Below are 16,677 nucleotides of genomic sequence, written 5' to 3' on the forward strand. Positions count from 1 at the left end.
TTTTTTTTTTTTTTTTTTTTTTTTTTTTTTTTTTTTTTTTTTTTTTTTTGCCGTTCCTTTGTGGTCTTCATTACATTTATTTTTTATTTTTATTTTTTTTAATTTTTTATTGTGGGTTGTTCAAAACATTACAAATTTCTTGACATATCATATTCGATACTTTGATTCAAGTGGGTTATGAACTCCCACCTTCACCCCATACACAGATTGCAGAATCACATCAGTTACACAACCATTGATTTACAAATTGCCATACTAGTGTCTGTTGTGCTCCGCTGCCTTTCTCTTCTTGTTTTTTTTAATAGGAAACAAAATCTGATCAATTCATTATGGATACTATTCAGATTTTTTTGTAATTTTTGTTTATTGGCCTTCTATACCAGTTTCAATTTTCTACCACATCATTTTCCCCTTAGGACTTCAAGATATGTTTTTGAAAAAAAAATTTTTAATTGTGGTAAAAATGTATAACATCCAATTTATCGTATTAACCTTTTTGAAGGGCGCTGTTCATTATTGTTGAGTATATTCACGTTTTGTTGTGCAGGAGATTTAGAACTTTTTCATCTTGCAGCACTGAGACTATCCCTACTGAGCACTAACTCCCCTCTCTTTTCTTCCCTGGTTGTGACCACTTTAGATACTTTATTGGTGTATGGAATCATACAGTTTTTTGTTTTTTTAAGTGTTTTGCTCTCAAATTTCATCCATGTTGTAGCAGATGGCAGGATTTCCCCGTTTTTAAGTCAGCATAGTATTCCATTGTATGTAGATAAATACATCCAGCCATTTTCTTTATTTATCAGCTGATGGACATTTTATTTCACAGTAGTCAACAATGCTATGATCAACATGGTATACAAATATATCTTCAAGATTCTGCTTTGAGGGGTGGGGATATATAGCTCAGTTGGTAGAGTGCTTGATTTGCATGCACAAGGCCCTTGGTTCAATCCCCAGCACCACAAAAAAGGGGGAAAAAAAAGATCCTGCTTTGAATTCTTTTGTATAATATACACCTACAAGTAGGATCACCTGTGTCTTCTTTTTTTTTTTTTTTTTAACATTACTGAACCAGAATACTTGAAACCTGTCATTAACAAAGGAAAGAAGTTTATTTTGGCTGAAGGTTTTAGAAGTTGGAAGTCTTAAAAGCCTGGCTCCGAAATTGGCGAAGCCCATGCTACTTCACCAGTGGCAAAAGGGAGTGAGCCAGAAAGAGAGAAGGCACAGCAGGCAGACTTGCTTTATCACAACTAGCTCTTCTCCCAGAATTAACTCCTCTCAAGTCTGGACCCCTCTGAAGGTTCCCCTCCCAACACTGTGGCAGTCACATCTTAGCATGCCATTTGAAGGCAACAGATTCTATTCAAACCATAGTGGCTGGATCATATGGTAACTCTTAATTTTTAAAATTTTAGGCACCTCCATTCTGTTTTCCTTAATGGCTACACCACTTTACATTTGCCCCAGCCATGCACAGGGATCCCAGTCACTGCACCCTCACCAATACTTGCTGTGTTCTATTCTTCTGATGGTAGCCATCCTAGTACATGTAAGTTCACAGTTCATTGTGGTTTTGATCTGCTGGATCCTCAAAATATGTTTTAATTCTGCTTTTTGATTTTGAGTTTTCCTGCAATCCTCCACATCTCTTTTTCTGCTTATTGCAGATTGTTTTTGAAGTTGCTCTTATTTTTAATCTTTTGGTTACTTTTCTGCTCTTTAATTTTGTGACTTTTTAAATAATCAGGTTTTTTTTCTTCTCTATTCTCAAGCAAGACAAGAGAAACAGCTTCAGATATTATCAACTAACAAACTATAGCATTATTTGCTATTAGAACATTACCAGTGGCAAAGATGCATAAATTTTTGTGTTTTGCTTGATGCTTATCTTTGGAGCTTAGAATATCTGTCAACAGTCAATATTTGCTTTAAAAAAAGGGGGGTACAGTATTTTGTAGGCTACCGTGGTTGGCCCTGTGGCAACCTCTCCTCCCCAATTTATAAATTGCTTAAGTTCTTGCTGGGGAAGGAATTTGATCACTTTACTTGGAAAGTATTTTTTTTTATTAACAGTTATATTGTATGCAGCCATTCAAAGTGACTCAATAAAGATATTTGATAAATAGTGATTTATCTGCTTTTTAAATTTTTTTAATTTTTTTAGTTTTAGGTGGACACAATATCTTTATTTTACATTTATGTGGTACTGAGTATCAAACCCAGTGCCTCATACATGGTAGGCGAGTGCTCTACCACTGAGACACAGTCCCAGCCCCTGATTTATCTGCATTTTGAAGGAATTGTCTCTTTGTCAAAGTCCTACATTTATTATTTAGTTTTTATCTTTTTTTATACATTTAAAAATTTAGATATAATTCACATGCCATAAAATTCGCCCTTATTGCATTTTAGTAAGTCATTATACTAATAAGAAAATAACATATATTGTGTTCTGTTTTAATTTATTGCCCAAACTAGGAAGCTCTTTTGGGTGCTTTTTTAAATTGTCTTCTCCCCCTTTTGTAATTTCACCTGCAGGCTCATTTCAGGTGCCAGTTGAGCACACTCACTGTAGCAGCCAGGAGTTGGAACTACTCCAAAGCCACTTCAGGATTTGTGTTTGTTCTTATGGTGGGCACTGGAAAGGAAGTCAGCTGTCTCATCACACAGTTTCTTAATCTGATAAGCTGTCACCTCTTTAGTGTTGTTTTTGCAATTCTTAAAAAAAAAAAAGAAGGGGCTGGGGCTGAGTGGTAGAACGCTCGCCTAGCACATGCGAGGCCCTGGATTCCATCCTCAGCACCACATGTAAATAAAGGTATTGGGTGCAACTACAACTAAAAAAAATAATAATATTAAAAAAAATTGAAAAAGGAACATGTTCTGATTTATGTTTTTTAATCTTAGTCTGAAGTGTATGAGAAATTCTGCTTGCATCCTTTTTTTTCCTAGTTATACATGACAGTAGAATGTATTTTGGCAGAATATACATAAGGATAACTTATTCTGTTAGGTTCCCACTCTTGTGGTCATACATGAAGTGGAGTCACCCTGGTCATGTATATAAACACAAGGCTAGGAAAGTTATGACCAGTTAATTCTACTCTCTCTCCTAATCCTCTCCAGCTGCTTGCATCTTTTAAAAAAGTAATTTATCAGATTAGCTTCTTATTTGCTCCTTGAGCATCTTGTTTCTTGTGTGATTTATGGAGCACCTTGTTCATATTTTATTGCTTAAAACACTTAGAGCAAGTGATGTGCTCCACATGATGTCTGTTACTACCTTATACCAAACAGAACAAGGAGACATCTAAAAATGTAGCAGTCAGTTTTCAATAATCAAAGAGCTGCTAGGGATGATTAGTGCTGTAGACAGAAACTAGTATTTGTAAAACATCTTTATGATTTTCTTCGAGGTGTGCAGAAAATATTAGTTGAAAACTTTGGGATGCAAGTAGTAGAAACCTATTTGAATGAGGATAGACAGTGATTGGGAATGCATTTAAAGATTTCTAAAAGAATGGTCTTGGAGCCCAAAGGCAGAAGCCACAGGGCATCAAAGACTGAAATGGGGAACTCAAAAACCTGAGAAGGCTTTGTTCACATTTCTGATTCATATCTGTACTTTACTCAGTAAAATGTACAATTTTTCTCTGAAGTTTGGCTTATCTTCTCTTCTCAGTCCTATTGAAAGATTGACTTTCCTCCATCCAGCAGGACTAGTGTTAAATGTCACTTATCAGTCACATTTTAAAATCAACATTCTTCTTTTCTAGAAAAGAAGCTGTGGACCTTCTTCTGAAGGTTGCATTTCTGGAACATGTGCTAGGTTTTGGTCTCATGTAAATAGGACCCAATCCTGTAGCAGGTCAGGCGGTGGGGTGGATATTGCTAATAAAAGGGGAAGGGTGAGTAGAAGAGATAACGAAAACAGAAAATCACAAGTATTTACTTCATAGCAATCAGTGTCTAAGATTTTGTTAATGGTATCTTCTTTTCTTTTTCTTTCTTTTTTTGTAATGTTGGGAATCGAAACCAGATCCTTGTGATGTGGGGCACGCATTCTACCACATTCTACCACTTTGCCACAGACCCAGCCCCAGTCTTTCTTTTAATATGGGGGCTGTGAAAGGTAGGAGTGTGGGACAGGTTAGGGTTTGATGAAAGTAGATATTTGACTTCAGTTAGCAGCAGATGTAGTAGAGAGAAGTGAAATTATTGGTACTGTGAATGAGGAGACATGATGGACTTTAAAAGCACAGTATCTGTTTGAAATATCATGGACAAGAGTTTTTTCTCTGTTCCTCAAACTTCCTTTCTGATCATTACATTACATCTAATATATTTGCAAAATCTTTAGGGAAAGTACTGTGGGAAAACTATTTTAACTCAAACAGTAGCAATATTTGAGTCCTTTATAGTAAGTTGTCTCTATTACTAGAAAGGGTTTTGCAAAGTGGTGAGACTTTAAGATTTCTTTTCAAGAATTAGACTTATTTTTCAAGAACCTTTGGTGGCAGCAGGAATAGACAGCCATTCCTGCATTTTTATTATGTTCACATGTATGGGATTAGATGTACTCCTTGAGCCAGAGAGAGTGGAGTAATTAGAGCTGGGTTTGATGCCAGAGGTGAAATGGTTACTAGCTCTTTACCATCTGTGACTGTAAAAAATTTAGCGATGGCCACCTCAGCAAGCCCTAGGTATGTTTCATCTTGGAAAACATCTGTTTGTAGTCATGATTAGTGCTTTTAAGATGGGAAAATTATTTGGGGGGAAAACAACTGTACTGGAAAAAAGTTCTTTGGTTTTTCTTCACTAGTCTGAAGGCAAATACAAAGAGGAATTGCACAAGCAACATGTCAAACCATGTGTGGCAGCCTCGGAAACACTTCATTCTTCAGAAATAGAAAAGTATTAGCCTAAAATCTTTTTTTGGACTGTGAGATTACAGGCCATTTCTATTTGGAATTTCATGCAAGGTCTGAAACTTAACTGAAGACTTGAAATTAGAAGAACAAAGGGTCAATTTAGGCTTTTAAGCACATAGCTGAGAAAGTGGGTCACTGGGAGGAGTCTGACCAGCAGTGTTTCCTGCACTCAGACACGCCTCTCCAGCTGGGCCTCTTTCCTTTAGGTACTGCTGGGAGCCCACAAGATTGACTTTCCTATGTGGAGAGTCTTTGTATTGTCATCATGAAGGAGCCTCAAAGATCTCTGCAGTCCAGAGTCCAGCTCTGTGGGTACCCAGTGCTGGCACTGTGGGGAAGGGGAGCAGACTTCCCAGATACAGGAAAGGATGGCTCTTCTTCATGTAGCTGTTGTATTTGGTGTCAGGTAGAAAAGGCCCAGGATCCCGAATCATAAAATCCGGCTATATTTCAGTCCTGATACTAAGGGCAGCATCTATCAGTGTCAACTGCTAAAAACCACTTCCTAATTACAGTGCTTGATGTGTGATAGGCGTTCCATAGATAACTGAACAAGTGAAATCTTAGATGAATGTATACTTGGAAAAGTTACTTGATCTCTCTGGGCTTCATTTTCTCCCCTTTCATCTATGAAAAAGAAGTTTCAACTAAATTAACCAAGTCTCTCATTCTCAAATATTGCATTAAAAGTTAAATACTTTGGTGTACACCCGTAATTGCAGGGGCTCGGGAGGCTGAGGTAGGAGGGTTACAAGTTCAACAACTTAGTGAGGCCCAAAGCAAATTAGTGAGACCCTGAATCAAAATTTAAAATTGAAAAAGGGTCTGGGAATGGGGCTCAGTAGTTAAGCTGCCTCTGGATTCAATCCCTGGTACAAAAAAAAAAAAAAAAAAAAGTTAAATACTATTATTTTAGATAATCAGCACACCAGTGCCAATTTGGGCATTGAAATCAGGTGGCATTTCTTGGTTTTTAAGATGGTTAGGCTTAAGGTTGTCTAGGTTATTTTTGTAATAGCTTCAGAACAAAAGAAACATTAAACTTTTATTATAGAAACTTATGGCAGAATACTAATACCTGGTGATCTGGTATAGGATTTACCTAGGATCTTTGCACCATTCTTACTCTATAAATTTGGAATTACATCAGATTAATAATATGAACTCAGAAAAAAAGCTCAGGATATTGATTAAAAAGAATAAAAAATATAATGTAATAATAATATTAGGCTAGGTGGATGTTAGAAAAGGCATCTGGAGGGCTGGGGATGTGGCTCAAGCGGTAGCGCGCTCACCTGGTATGCGTGTGGCCCAGGTTCCATCCTCAGCACCACATACAAACAAAGATGTTGTGTACGCCAGGTTTATCTCTGAAAAAAATTCATATGTTTTTAGAGATTTACTCTTGAAAAAATTTCATTCTAACAATAAAGGAAATATTTTCTCTAAAGAATGACAGTCAAATTTGTCTTACCCTCTTTTTTTTTAATACTTATTTTTTAGTTGTATTTGGACATAATACCTTTATTTATTTATTTTTATGTGGTACTGGGGATCGATCCCAGGGCCTCCCACATGCTAGGTGAGCATTCTACTGCTGATCTATAACCCCAGTCCTCTTTCACTCTTTTTTGATGCTGGGGATTGAACTGAGAGGCCCTCTACCACTGAGCGCCCCCCACCCCCACCCCGCCTTGTTTTGTTCTTTTGGAAGTGCTAGGAATCAACCCAGGGTTTTGGACATGGTAAGCCAGCACTCTGCCACTGAGCTACATCCCCAACCTCACTTTTTTTGTTTTATTTTGAGACAAGGTGTCACTGAGTCGCCAAGGCTGGCCTCAGACTTGCTATCATCTTGCCTTAGCCTCCAAGTAGCTGGGATTTGGAATTAACAGGTGTGCACCACCATGTGTAGCTTTTTTTAAAAAGCAGGTTTTCTTACATGGGATCTACTAACATTTACATTGTTTCACCCTATCACAGTATAAACTCTGCTTTTCCAACTTGGGTTGGTAATGGTGGTCATTGGGGTTTTTTTCTTAGGTTTTACTCCACTGTAACTTACTGACCCTGCTTCCTCTGTACCAAGTGGTGACTTTGTCACTTTATGGTATTTATGTATTCCTTAATTGAGAACCTAGTAAACTTAAGTGCTTGACAGTTTACCTGAATTTGCAAGCTCTTTTTCTCCTTTTCTCCAGATATGCTCTTGGTAGCATATTTTCCTATTCTTGCTGGGGCAGCTTGCATCTGAAAGTAAATTGCTTAGAGACTTTTGTCATGGAGAAGATTAGATGCTGTTGACTTAATTTCCAGAGTCATGTCATGTTGCTGAGAATTACCTTCCCAGTCTTTGTTTTCCTTCACAAAGTAGATTTAAATTTTAGCATAAGAAGGGATCTAATAGTCCAGCCTAAGTTTCTCTTATGATTGTGCAAAACTAACTTACCCAGGTTGGGGCAGAGTGGAATGAAAGCCAGTTTCATGTCTCATACCTTGATGTTCTTTATAAACTTTTGCAACCCATATTTAAAAGTTCTATTTCAGATGAATGAGAGTTGTTTTCATATAACTGATTTTTTTTTTAAAGGCCAAAGTGATATGTGAGTTATACTGAATATGTGTGTGTATGTGTGTGTGTGTGAGAGAGAGAGAGAGAGAGAATAGGTATTTGCTGTTGTCTAACAATAGTCCAAAGTTATAAAAGTTTTGATTTTTATAATGGGGGAGCAGTTATTTGAAGGTAAAGTAACTTAAATTTGTGAAATTTGTAAAAAGGAAGAAAACTCCCTGTATTCATCATATGGGTTCAGTCATTAATTTATGATGGATCTTGAGAAAGAAATTTAATCTTAGTAATACTTTTTAGCCTTTTTCTGACTGCAGAATAAATCTAGGTGTATTCTCAACCCTAATGGAAACACTTATTTTTCTGCAGTGTTTCCTGAGGTTACAGGCGGGTGTTTGAGGAGTACATGCGGGTTATTAGTCAGCGGTACCCAGACATCCGAATCGAAGGAGAGAATTACCTCCCTCAACCAATTTATAGGTAAGTAAACTTCAGTAACTTAAAAGGGAAACAATTTAGTTGACTTTACAAGCGTTTGTGAATTGTTTCAATCACTTTTCTTTGATTATTGTAATTTCTTAATTGGTTACAGTAGTATGCAGAGAATGCTACTTTATAAGTAGCAAGCTTATATAGACTTTTTCTGCAAGAAGGAATTGAGGTTGTTTCAGAGATGACAACCCTTTTAAAGAAGTGTTTGCTTATGTAGTTTTAATGTGGAAATAGGCTAAGAATCCCCTCTTTTACTGATACTAGAGGTTGAACCCAGGACTTCATACATGCTAAGCATATTCTTTAATACTGAATTATACCCCCACCTTCCCAAAATTTTATAGAGGATCAGTGATATAAAGTTCTGTACTGTCTTAAAATGATAATGTTTTTAAAGGCCAATTTATATAACTTTCAATTTTATTTTTAGATTGACTTAAAAGATTAAACATTTTGTTTTAAAACTGTACAATAAACTTTAGTTGCTTTTTAATGATTAGTAACTTTTAGATTTGTAGAAAATATTTATATACATGTACTTGAATATTAAACTTTAAAGAGAAACTATGGCTTCTTTTTTTTTTTTTCTTTTGATAGACACATAGCCTCTTTCCTGTCAATCTTCAAACTCGTATTAATAGGCTTGATCATTGTTGGCAAGGACCCTTTTGCTTTCTTTGGCATGCAAGCTCCTAGCATCTGGCAGTGGGGCCAGGAGAATAAGGTATGTGACTCAATAACTGTGGCTACTGTAGGTTCTTAGGTTGTCAGTTACAAGGCTGTAATGGATTTTTCTTTAGGGCATGGGGTGCTTGTCACTGATTTACATTAGTAAATGTGCGTTATTTCAGCTTTGTCACTTTATTTCTGGGCAAGGACTTAACTTCGCTTGGCTTCAGTTTCCATTGTGCCTTAAAAATAATATATTTAAGGGTAATGGTCTTACCCTTTTATTTAGGGGGCATAAAGGGAGATATTGTTTTAGAAGAACCTGGACACAGAATAATTTATAACCTGATTTTGATATAATTTAGGTCATGTCATAGTCATCAGAATACAATATATATATATAATTGACCTTTTATCCCAACTAATGTGCCATTAGTGGATTGATTCATATTAAAAAGTGTTTCTGTTAATTGGTTTTTATTAAAACTCCTTTTTGTTTTCAATTGTTTGTTCTTCAACTTCCTGTTTATAGGGGTCTGTTTGGCAAATTGCCAGAAAGAATAAATGTAAATGTACTTAAGAATCTTGAGTTTCCTTTGCTATTTTTCTTTTCCTTTGTAGAGTCTTACAGTATATATTCTTTCTAGAGTATGTTTATTTTCATCTATTTTACTTAAAGTCATTGTTTCCCTGAATTTTCTACCATTATCAGAAATGGATCTAATTTTATGTATCTCTGTGTGGGGAATCACTTAGATGCTTTCCCCCCGGGGCAGGTTCTCTTGTGGAGCCCTCTGTCCAGTTTGTTCTTTAGCTCTAGGCTTAATTCCTTTACCAGACTCCTGACACAGTTGTACTTCTCCTAGGGAACCACTTGGTTCCAGGAATAGGCAAGACTCTTGGCATAAACTCCTCAAGTGTTTGTTGTCTCTAGTTGGAAGTATGTCTGCCCTGTCATTAACAAAATGTTAATTTTCAAAGGATTAAGAATGGAAGCTGAGCACTTACTGCTGATAATATTTTGTGATATACTTAATTGATTCCAAATTGTCCTTTGTACATTTTACCTCTGTAGATGTGTATACCATTGTTGTTCTGCTATGAAAAATATTCTTACAAGCTGTAGCTCTTTTTGGTTCTGGGGATTGAACTCAGAGGCCTGCAACCACTTAGCCACATCTCCAGCCCTAGTTTGTATTTTCTTTAGAGCAGGGTTTCACTGAGTTGTTAAGCACTCACTTTTTTTTTTTTTAATATTTGTTTTAGTTGTAGGTGGACCCGATTTTATTTTTATGTGGTGCTAAGGATCAAACCCAGTGCCTCATGCATGCTGGGCAAGCACTAGCCACAACCCCAGTCCAGCGCCTCGCTTTTGCTGAGGTTGGCTTTGAACTCGTGATTCTCCTGCCTCAGCCTCCCAAGCTGCTATGATTACAGGTGTGCACCACTGTGCCTGGCGACAAGCTGTAACTTTTATGACAGTTCCTTGTATTTTATTTCCATGAAAGTAGACTCATGTTCCCAGATGTTAGGAAATCAAAATCCACCCAACTCAAGTGGGGCACAGGGAAAGCTCTTTCTTGTCTGCTGTAGAGATTTTTCTGAAATAACTTGCTGTGAATTGGCTTTCTCACTATATCCAACTTTTAGTTTGGTAATTTTGCTAAATGAAAACTCTTCTGTGGGAGCCAGGGTTGTGGTTCAGTGGTAGAGCACTTGCCTAGTGTGCATGAGGCCACTACATAAAAATAAAAACTACAACTAAAAAAGAAAAAGAAAAACCTTTTTGTGCATAGGGAAGAGCTTCTAGCCTCTTTGGGGAGAGCATACACTTGCCTTCTCACAGTGAATGACTAATATGCCAGTGCTCTCTCACCCACCTCTTTTTTATTTTGACTTAAAATGATTTGTTTGAAACATAAAAGATTATATTGGATGCTTGAAGTTACTATTAGTTATTATTACGTCACTAGTCTCTTGTGAATTCATATATTGCATTATAAAAACGGTAAAATGAACCCTACTTATACTGGCATTCTTTTGTAAACTGGTTATTATGCTGTCTCATAGAAATTCTATGTATAGTGTGAGCATCCTCTGTAAGTTCTTTAACATCTGTAGAGCTGTAAATTGGTGCTGCAGTTTCCTTGCTCTGTGGGTGTTGTCTGAACCTATGGAATAACAGAAGTAGTCGTGTGGAAACTTTTAAAGCAGATTTTAAAAGAGTATTGAACAAATAAAGAATGATACCATTTATTTTAAAAATTACTGGGTCTTAAGTTGTCATGTTTTAACTTTGAAATGACTTTGTTGCCTGTTGTGCTTGATTATATTTTCTTTTAGGTCTATGCATGTATGATGGTTTTCTTCTTAAGCAACATGATTGAGAACCAGTGTATGTCAACAGGTGCATTTGAGATAACTTTAAATGGTAGGTTTTGAATAATTTGCATGTTGTGATACATTTTAAGTGATTTCTAGTGAGCAAAAGCCTTTTCTGTTTTTCTTTAACGTTGATATGGAGGTTTATTTGATAAAAATCAAAGATCCGGAAACAGAATTTAGAAAATTTTAACTTATTCTCTTGTCTTTACCTCTACTTGAATTTTTAGAATTTCTTGAAGGGTTAGCCCTCTTCTTGTGTTACATTATCTGTCTGGTCCTTATCTTTTCTCGGTGTAGTACTCAGGAACCTTAAACATAACCTGCTCCAAAGTAAACTCTTGATTACTTTTGCTCCCTACAATTCCTGTATGCTGTTAATTTGCTTCTCCTCTGGCATATTTGATTCTTTCAACTTCTCCTTTACTACCCATGTTTGGTCAATCACCAGGTCTTCTCAGTTCTGTCCTCTAAATGGCTCAGAAATCTCCTTCTGTTCACTTCACTGCCATCATGCTAGTTCGTGCTGCAGTTAACTTGTTGCCCTCTGCAGATAGGGGCCATTAGCTAACAACCATGTTTACATAATTAAATAGTTAAAAAGCAACAACAAAAGAATATGACATATAGAAATCATATGAAATTCAAAGCTGTGTTCATAACTGATGGTCTTAGTTTCATCAATGAAAAATCATGGAAATTTTTCTTTCTAGTTACATAATTATACCTCTATAATACCCTTGATTTTATTTCTTGATCCATAAAGCTAAAATATTTTCTATCTGGCTTTTTACAGAAAAAAAATTGCCAATATCTGCTCTAAAAGAGGGTTTTTTTTTTTGTTTTTTTTAATGCAGATTTCATCTTGTCACTTGAGTATGTCAAATTCATTAAATGGCTTTACTACTTTTTCCAAAATAAAGACCAGAATATTTAATATGGCCAAAAGGCTGTGCGAGATCTAGTTAAGGGTCTGTAAACTGTGTCCTATGTTTCATACCCTTTTTGCTGCCGGTGTTATAAATACAGTTTCGCCCAAACACAGTGTGCACATTCTTCAGGCTGCCATGAGAGTTGAATGGCTGTGACAGAAACTGTATTCCTAGAAAAAATGTTTGTTTCTTGTTTCGCTGCAGTTTGTTAACCCCAGTCTAACTCTCCCCACCCCTCTGTCTCCCTCCACCTCATTCCAGCTACCCTTTGGATCACTCACTGCGCAGGGTTTCCATCTAGTTTTTATACTTCTCTGTCTTAGAGGTTTCCTGCTTTCATGAAGCCTCACTCCTTTTTAAAATATTTTTTAGTTGTCAATAGACCTTTACTTTTATTTATTTATATGTGGTGCTGAGAATTGAACCCAGTGCCTCACAAATGCCATGCAAGTGCTCTACCACTGAGCCCCAGCCCCAAGCCTCACTCTTATCTTGGTAACTTTTCAGATCTCAGTTTAAATGATATTGCTTCTCTGACTAGTCAGCAGTGGAGCACTAGAGCACTTTCTAGTTTTACTTTTAGTACACAATTTTAATGGTGTAGCTATTTATGTAGTTCTTGGTATTTCCTCTTCTAGAGTGTAAACTCCCTAAGAACAGGAGCTTCTGCTCACCTTTGTATTCCCAGTTGAGTATATAGACACTTGATAAATATTTGTGGAATGAATGTCTCTTATAGAACTATCTTTAATTTGGCATGGGGGTACTATTTATGTTTTACAGATGTGCCTGTATGGTCTAAGCTGGAATCTGGTCATCTTCCATCCATGCAACAACTTGTTCAAATTCTTGACAATGAAATGAAACTCAACGTGCACATGGATTCAATTCCGCATCATCGATCATAGCCCCACCTATCAGCACTGAAAACTCTTTTGTAAGTACTTAAAAATATACTAGTTATGTATGGGTTTCTGTTAATTCTTATCATGAATGTTAGTAGATATTACACATATTATCACTTAAGTTTTCAATTTAAGGTTAAACAGATGGATGTGTCCTTCATTAAGATTTATATATCAATAGAGTTTGAACCTGCCAAAGTTAAGTAAGGTTGTGTTAATAATTTTATCTTGAAGGCCTTTTAATATAATTCTTTAAACTCTGAACTGTGGATAGCCAGAATTGATACAGTAGAGTATACATACCCTCTCCATACCTTCAGCTAATTAGTTTCTAAGAGTACACAAATTTTTTAGCATGTTCAAGATAGGAAACTTATAACCAAATGTGTGAATATGGAAAGAGGAGTTTTGATTAACTTTTTCTCAGCAGAGTTGTTCTCGGTTCTTTTCTGATCAGTTAGTTGACTTTCTAATAAGAGTTTTTGCAGGGTGGTAATTGGAGTATTCCTTTCTGTATATCTTTCAGACATTAAGGGATCTTTGCAAGAGCAGCGTGACTGACACTATGAAGGCCTGTACTGAAGACAGCCAGCTGTTAGTACAGACCAGATGCTTTTTTGGCAGGCTCGTTGTACCTCTTGGAATACCTCAATGCAAAATAGTTTTTCTGTGCTGGCACGTTCTGGAATTCTGCACATTCGTGGAGTGCAATAATACTGTATAGCTTTCCCCCAACCCAGATTCACCCAGTTAATAGTTTGTCATTTTTTTAAATGTAGACGTTACTACTTAAAACTTTTTTCTTAGTCATATTTAAAAAGTAGACAATTGAGTTATAATTTGATTTTTTTCAAAGTGTCTGTTAAATCTTGTGTTTTTATATGATTTTTTTTTTTTTTTAGTTTAAAGTCAATCTTTGGGGGAATACAGCTAAAGTTCCCAAAAGAGTTTATCAGTCATCTCTAATTTGGTCATGTCCAATTTATATCGTTATCAAAAAACTGCAGATTGTGAACAGTGCATTATACAAGATTATGGGGGAATCTAATATCCAGAGTACTCTACCAATTTGTTTGTATGTGTGCGTGCGTGTGTGATTACCAGAGAACTACTACAAAACCAACTGCTTTTTAAATTCTGTTGTGTAGTTCAGGTGTCTTGCCTTGACCAATCTAATGAATTGATTAACTGGCCTTTATACTTAATAAAAAACTAGCAGATGTCAGTTAAATGAAAAAGTTTCAGTTTATTGCTCAATGTACTTGTTAACATTGTATTTAATCATCATCGGCCTAATTTTATGTTTTTAACTTAAAGATAATCTCCTAAGGGTTACACTTTAGATTCCCACAAAAACAAAAAAAGGTTAATTTACCATTTTTAGAGTTGAAACTCACCTCATTAAATAAAAGTTCAGTTGAACCTCTTTACAACATTGATACTAAGTGAACAGAAATCACCCAGCATCAGATATCAGAATTCTGTTGTATTTGAAAAATAAGATTGAAAAATATTTTAATTTAAATTTACTGATAGTCTCAGTATTCTAAAAAGAAGAGTTTTTAGAAAACTAAAATTGACTAAGACTTGAAGGACAATTTAGCAGAAATAGGACCATAATGTAGAAAAAGAGCCATCGAGCAGCAGCCGCAGCTTCAGCTTCCACATACATACCCTCTCCATACCTTCATACTTTGGAGAGCCCAAAGTAGGCCTGGATTTACTCATGAAAATAAAAGGATTTAAGGAAAAGTTATGAGGAAAACCCAACATTGGTTTTACCTAACACTTCAGAGTACAAGACCTAACCCTGTGTGTCATAGGACTGACGTGTTTTGCTATCACTGGGTGTCCTGAAGCACATGTCAGGTAATGGCCTAACTGTTACAGCCTCAGGGAGGAGCACTGCAGTCTCTGAACTGACTGCATGATGTCAGTCTGTGATTCACTGCAGAAAACTGGCCAAGTGGTTACCATTTCCATTCCGAATAGAACCTTTACGTTCTTCAGGGTTAGTTAGTTCATGATTTAAGTTTCAAGCTCCTTCGAGATTGTTATTTAGGTATAATATTTATGTTTGACTAAGGATTAAAAATGTGTTAATCTGATTGCATACCACTCCAAACTCCCCATTTTCTGCAGGTTGAACACCCTGTCGAATGTGTCTGGGGGTCTTTCTTTGGCTAATGGACATTCCACTAGTGACAGTTACCTTTATGGCATGAAGCTACTAAAAAACTGAATCTTGAAAGTTCCCATGGGTTTAACAGATCAAACTATGGGGAACCAAAGCTTCAGCTCCAACTTTCTCCATGTTTGCCTTGGGTTGAATAACTTATTTTTTAGAGAATAGCTTTAAGTGGCTTAGACACTGATAAGAGCTATTTTGTTTTATGCTTAGTTCTATTTAAATCTAGAATTTAATGGAGTCTGATTAAAAAAAATGTGGGTCATGTGAATATGAAAAAATGTGAGGAAAATAAACTATTTGCAGTGTAACTTTATTATATTCTAACATTTCAAAATTATTAGTTGCTTATAAATTGGTATGGTTGTGTAGTTTATAACTGTCTATGCACTATATTAATTAAAAGACCATAGGATATGTTGGCAGGTTGGCTGATGTTGGCATTTTTTACCACAGTTGCCATTGTGGAAGAAATTATTTGTTACATTAATAATAAAAAAAAAGTTAATAAAACGTGACTTTATACCTCACTGTGTAAGATGTACAGACAAATGAGCTTTCAGAATATAAATGGCCTTATTTGCTTGCGGCACTAGCATTATGGATGGTAGCAGTTGATCAGCCTGTACAACTGTTAAACCTAATGGGTTCCCAGTGATAGTTGTTTCTTACTTTCAGTGTTAGCCAGCTTGCCCTGATGGTTGGCAAGATACTTGTGTCATCATGTAAAATAATTCAGATTTTTAAAAAAGTCTACAGGATTTTTAAACATGGTTTGATATTTTAAAAAGAAAAGTCTGCCAGGCGCTGTAGCACATGCCTGTAATCCCAGCGGCTCATGAGGCCGAGGCAGGAGTATCCCGAGTTCAAAGCCAGCCTCAGCAACATCGAGGTGCTAAGCAACTCAGTGATAGCCTGTCTCTAAATAAAATGCACAATAGGGCTGGGGATGTGGCTCAGTGGTCGAGTGCCCCTGAGTTCAATCCCCAGTTGCCCTCCTGCAACCCCCAAAATAAAGACAAGTCTCTTGAGAGAAACAGGTAAAGAACTGTAAAGTTTGGGAATTATCTCTGGTGTTGTGAAAATAATCAAGCAGTGTGAAAGGGACCCATATTTTGTGGAATTAAATCTAAAGTAGAGAAATTATTTGGTAACTATATTTAGTAAATTTTGCATTGTAAAAGTTGTTGTGCTGCAATGTTTGCTTTTATTTATTTATTTAATTTATTATTAATTTTTTTTGTAGTTGTACACAATAACTTATTTTTATGAGGTGCTTAGGATTGAACCCAGGGCCTTGCACATGCAAGGTGAGCACTCTACCACTGAGCCATAACCCCAGCCCCAATGTTTGCTTTTTAATGGTGGCTTCTTAACCCAACCAGTGTTCACAGGCAATCCCACGCTCCAGCCATCGCTCAGGTCTCTCCAGTGCTGGGACAGACTCCTCACACCCTGGCCCACTGGTGCCTCCATGCTGCTCAGTCCTGCACGACTCTGTGGTGTCATCTGTGGCTCTGTCCAGTGTTGCTCCCATCCTCCAGAGTTCCTGAGAAATTTACACTGACTTCCCCAGATCTGGGGAGAAACAGAAAAGTCCTTT

General features: G+C 36.5%; 1 protein-coding gene across 1 annotated transcript in view; it reads left to right on the forward strand.

The window, feature by feature from the left end:
* The window catches only part of Selenot (selenoprotein T), a 24,591-nt gene extending 8,987 nt beyond the window's left edge, over positions 1-15,604 (forward strand). The window contains exons 3-7 of the mRNA XM_015486732.2: positions 7,876-7,986; positions 8,596-8,722; positions 11,011-11,098; positions 12,765-12,918; positions 13,413-15,604. Coding sequence (XP_015342218.1) covers positions 7,876-7,986; positions 8,596-8,722; positions 11,011-11,098; positions 12,765-12,889 — 451 coding nt within the window. The 3' untranslated portion in view covers positions 12,890-12,918; positions 13,413-15,604. The remainder of the gene's footprint in view (positions 1-7,875; positions 7,987-8,595; positions 8,723-11,010; positions 11,099-12,764; positions 12,919-13,412) is intronic.
* Positions 15,605-16,677: the final 1,073 nt, after the last annotated feature.

Source organism: Marmota marmota, unplaced genomic scaffold (genome assembly GCF_001458135.2).
Source record: "Marmota marmota marmota unplaced genomic scaffold, marMar, whole genome shotgun sequence".
In the NCBI taxonomy this organism is placed as follows: Eukaryota; Metazoa; Chordata; class Mammalia; order Rodentia; family Sciuridae; genus Marmota; species Marmota marmota.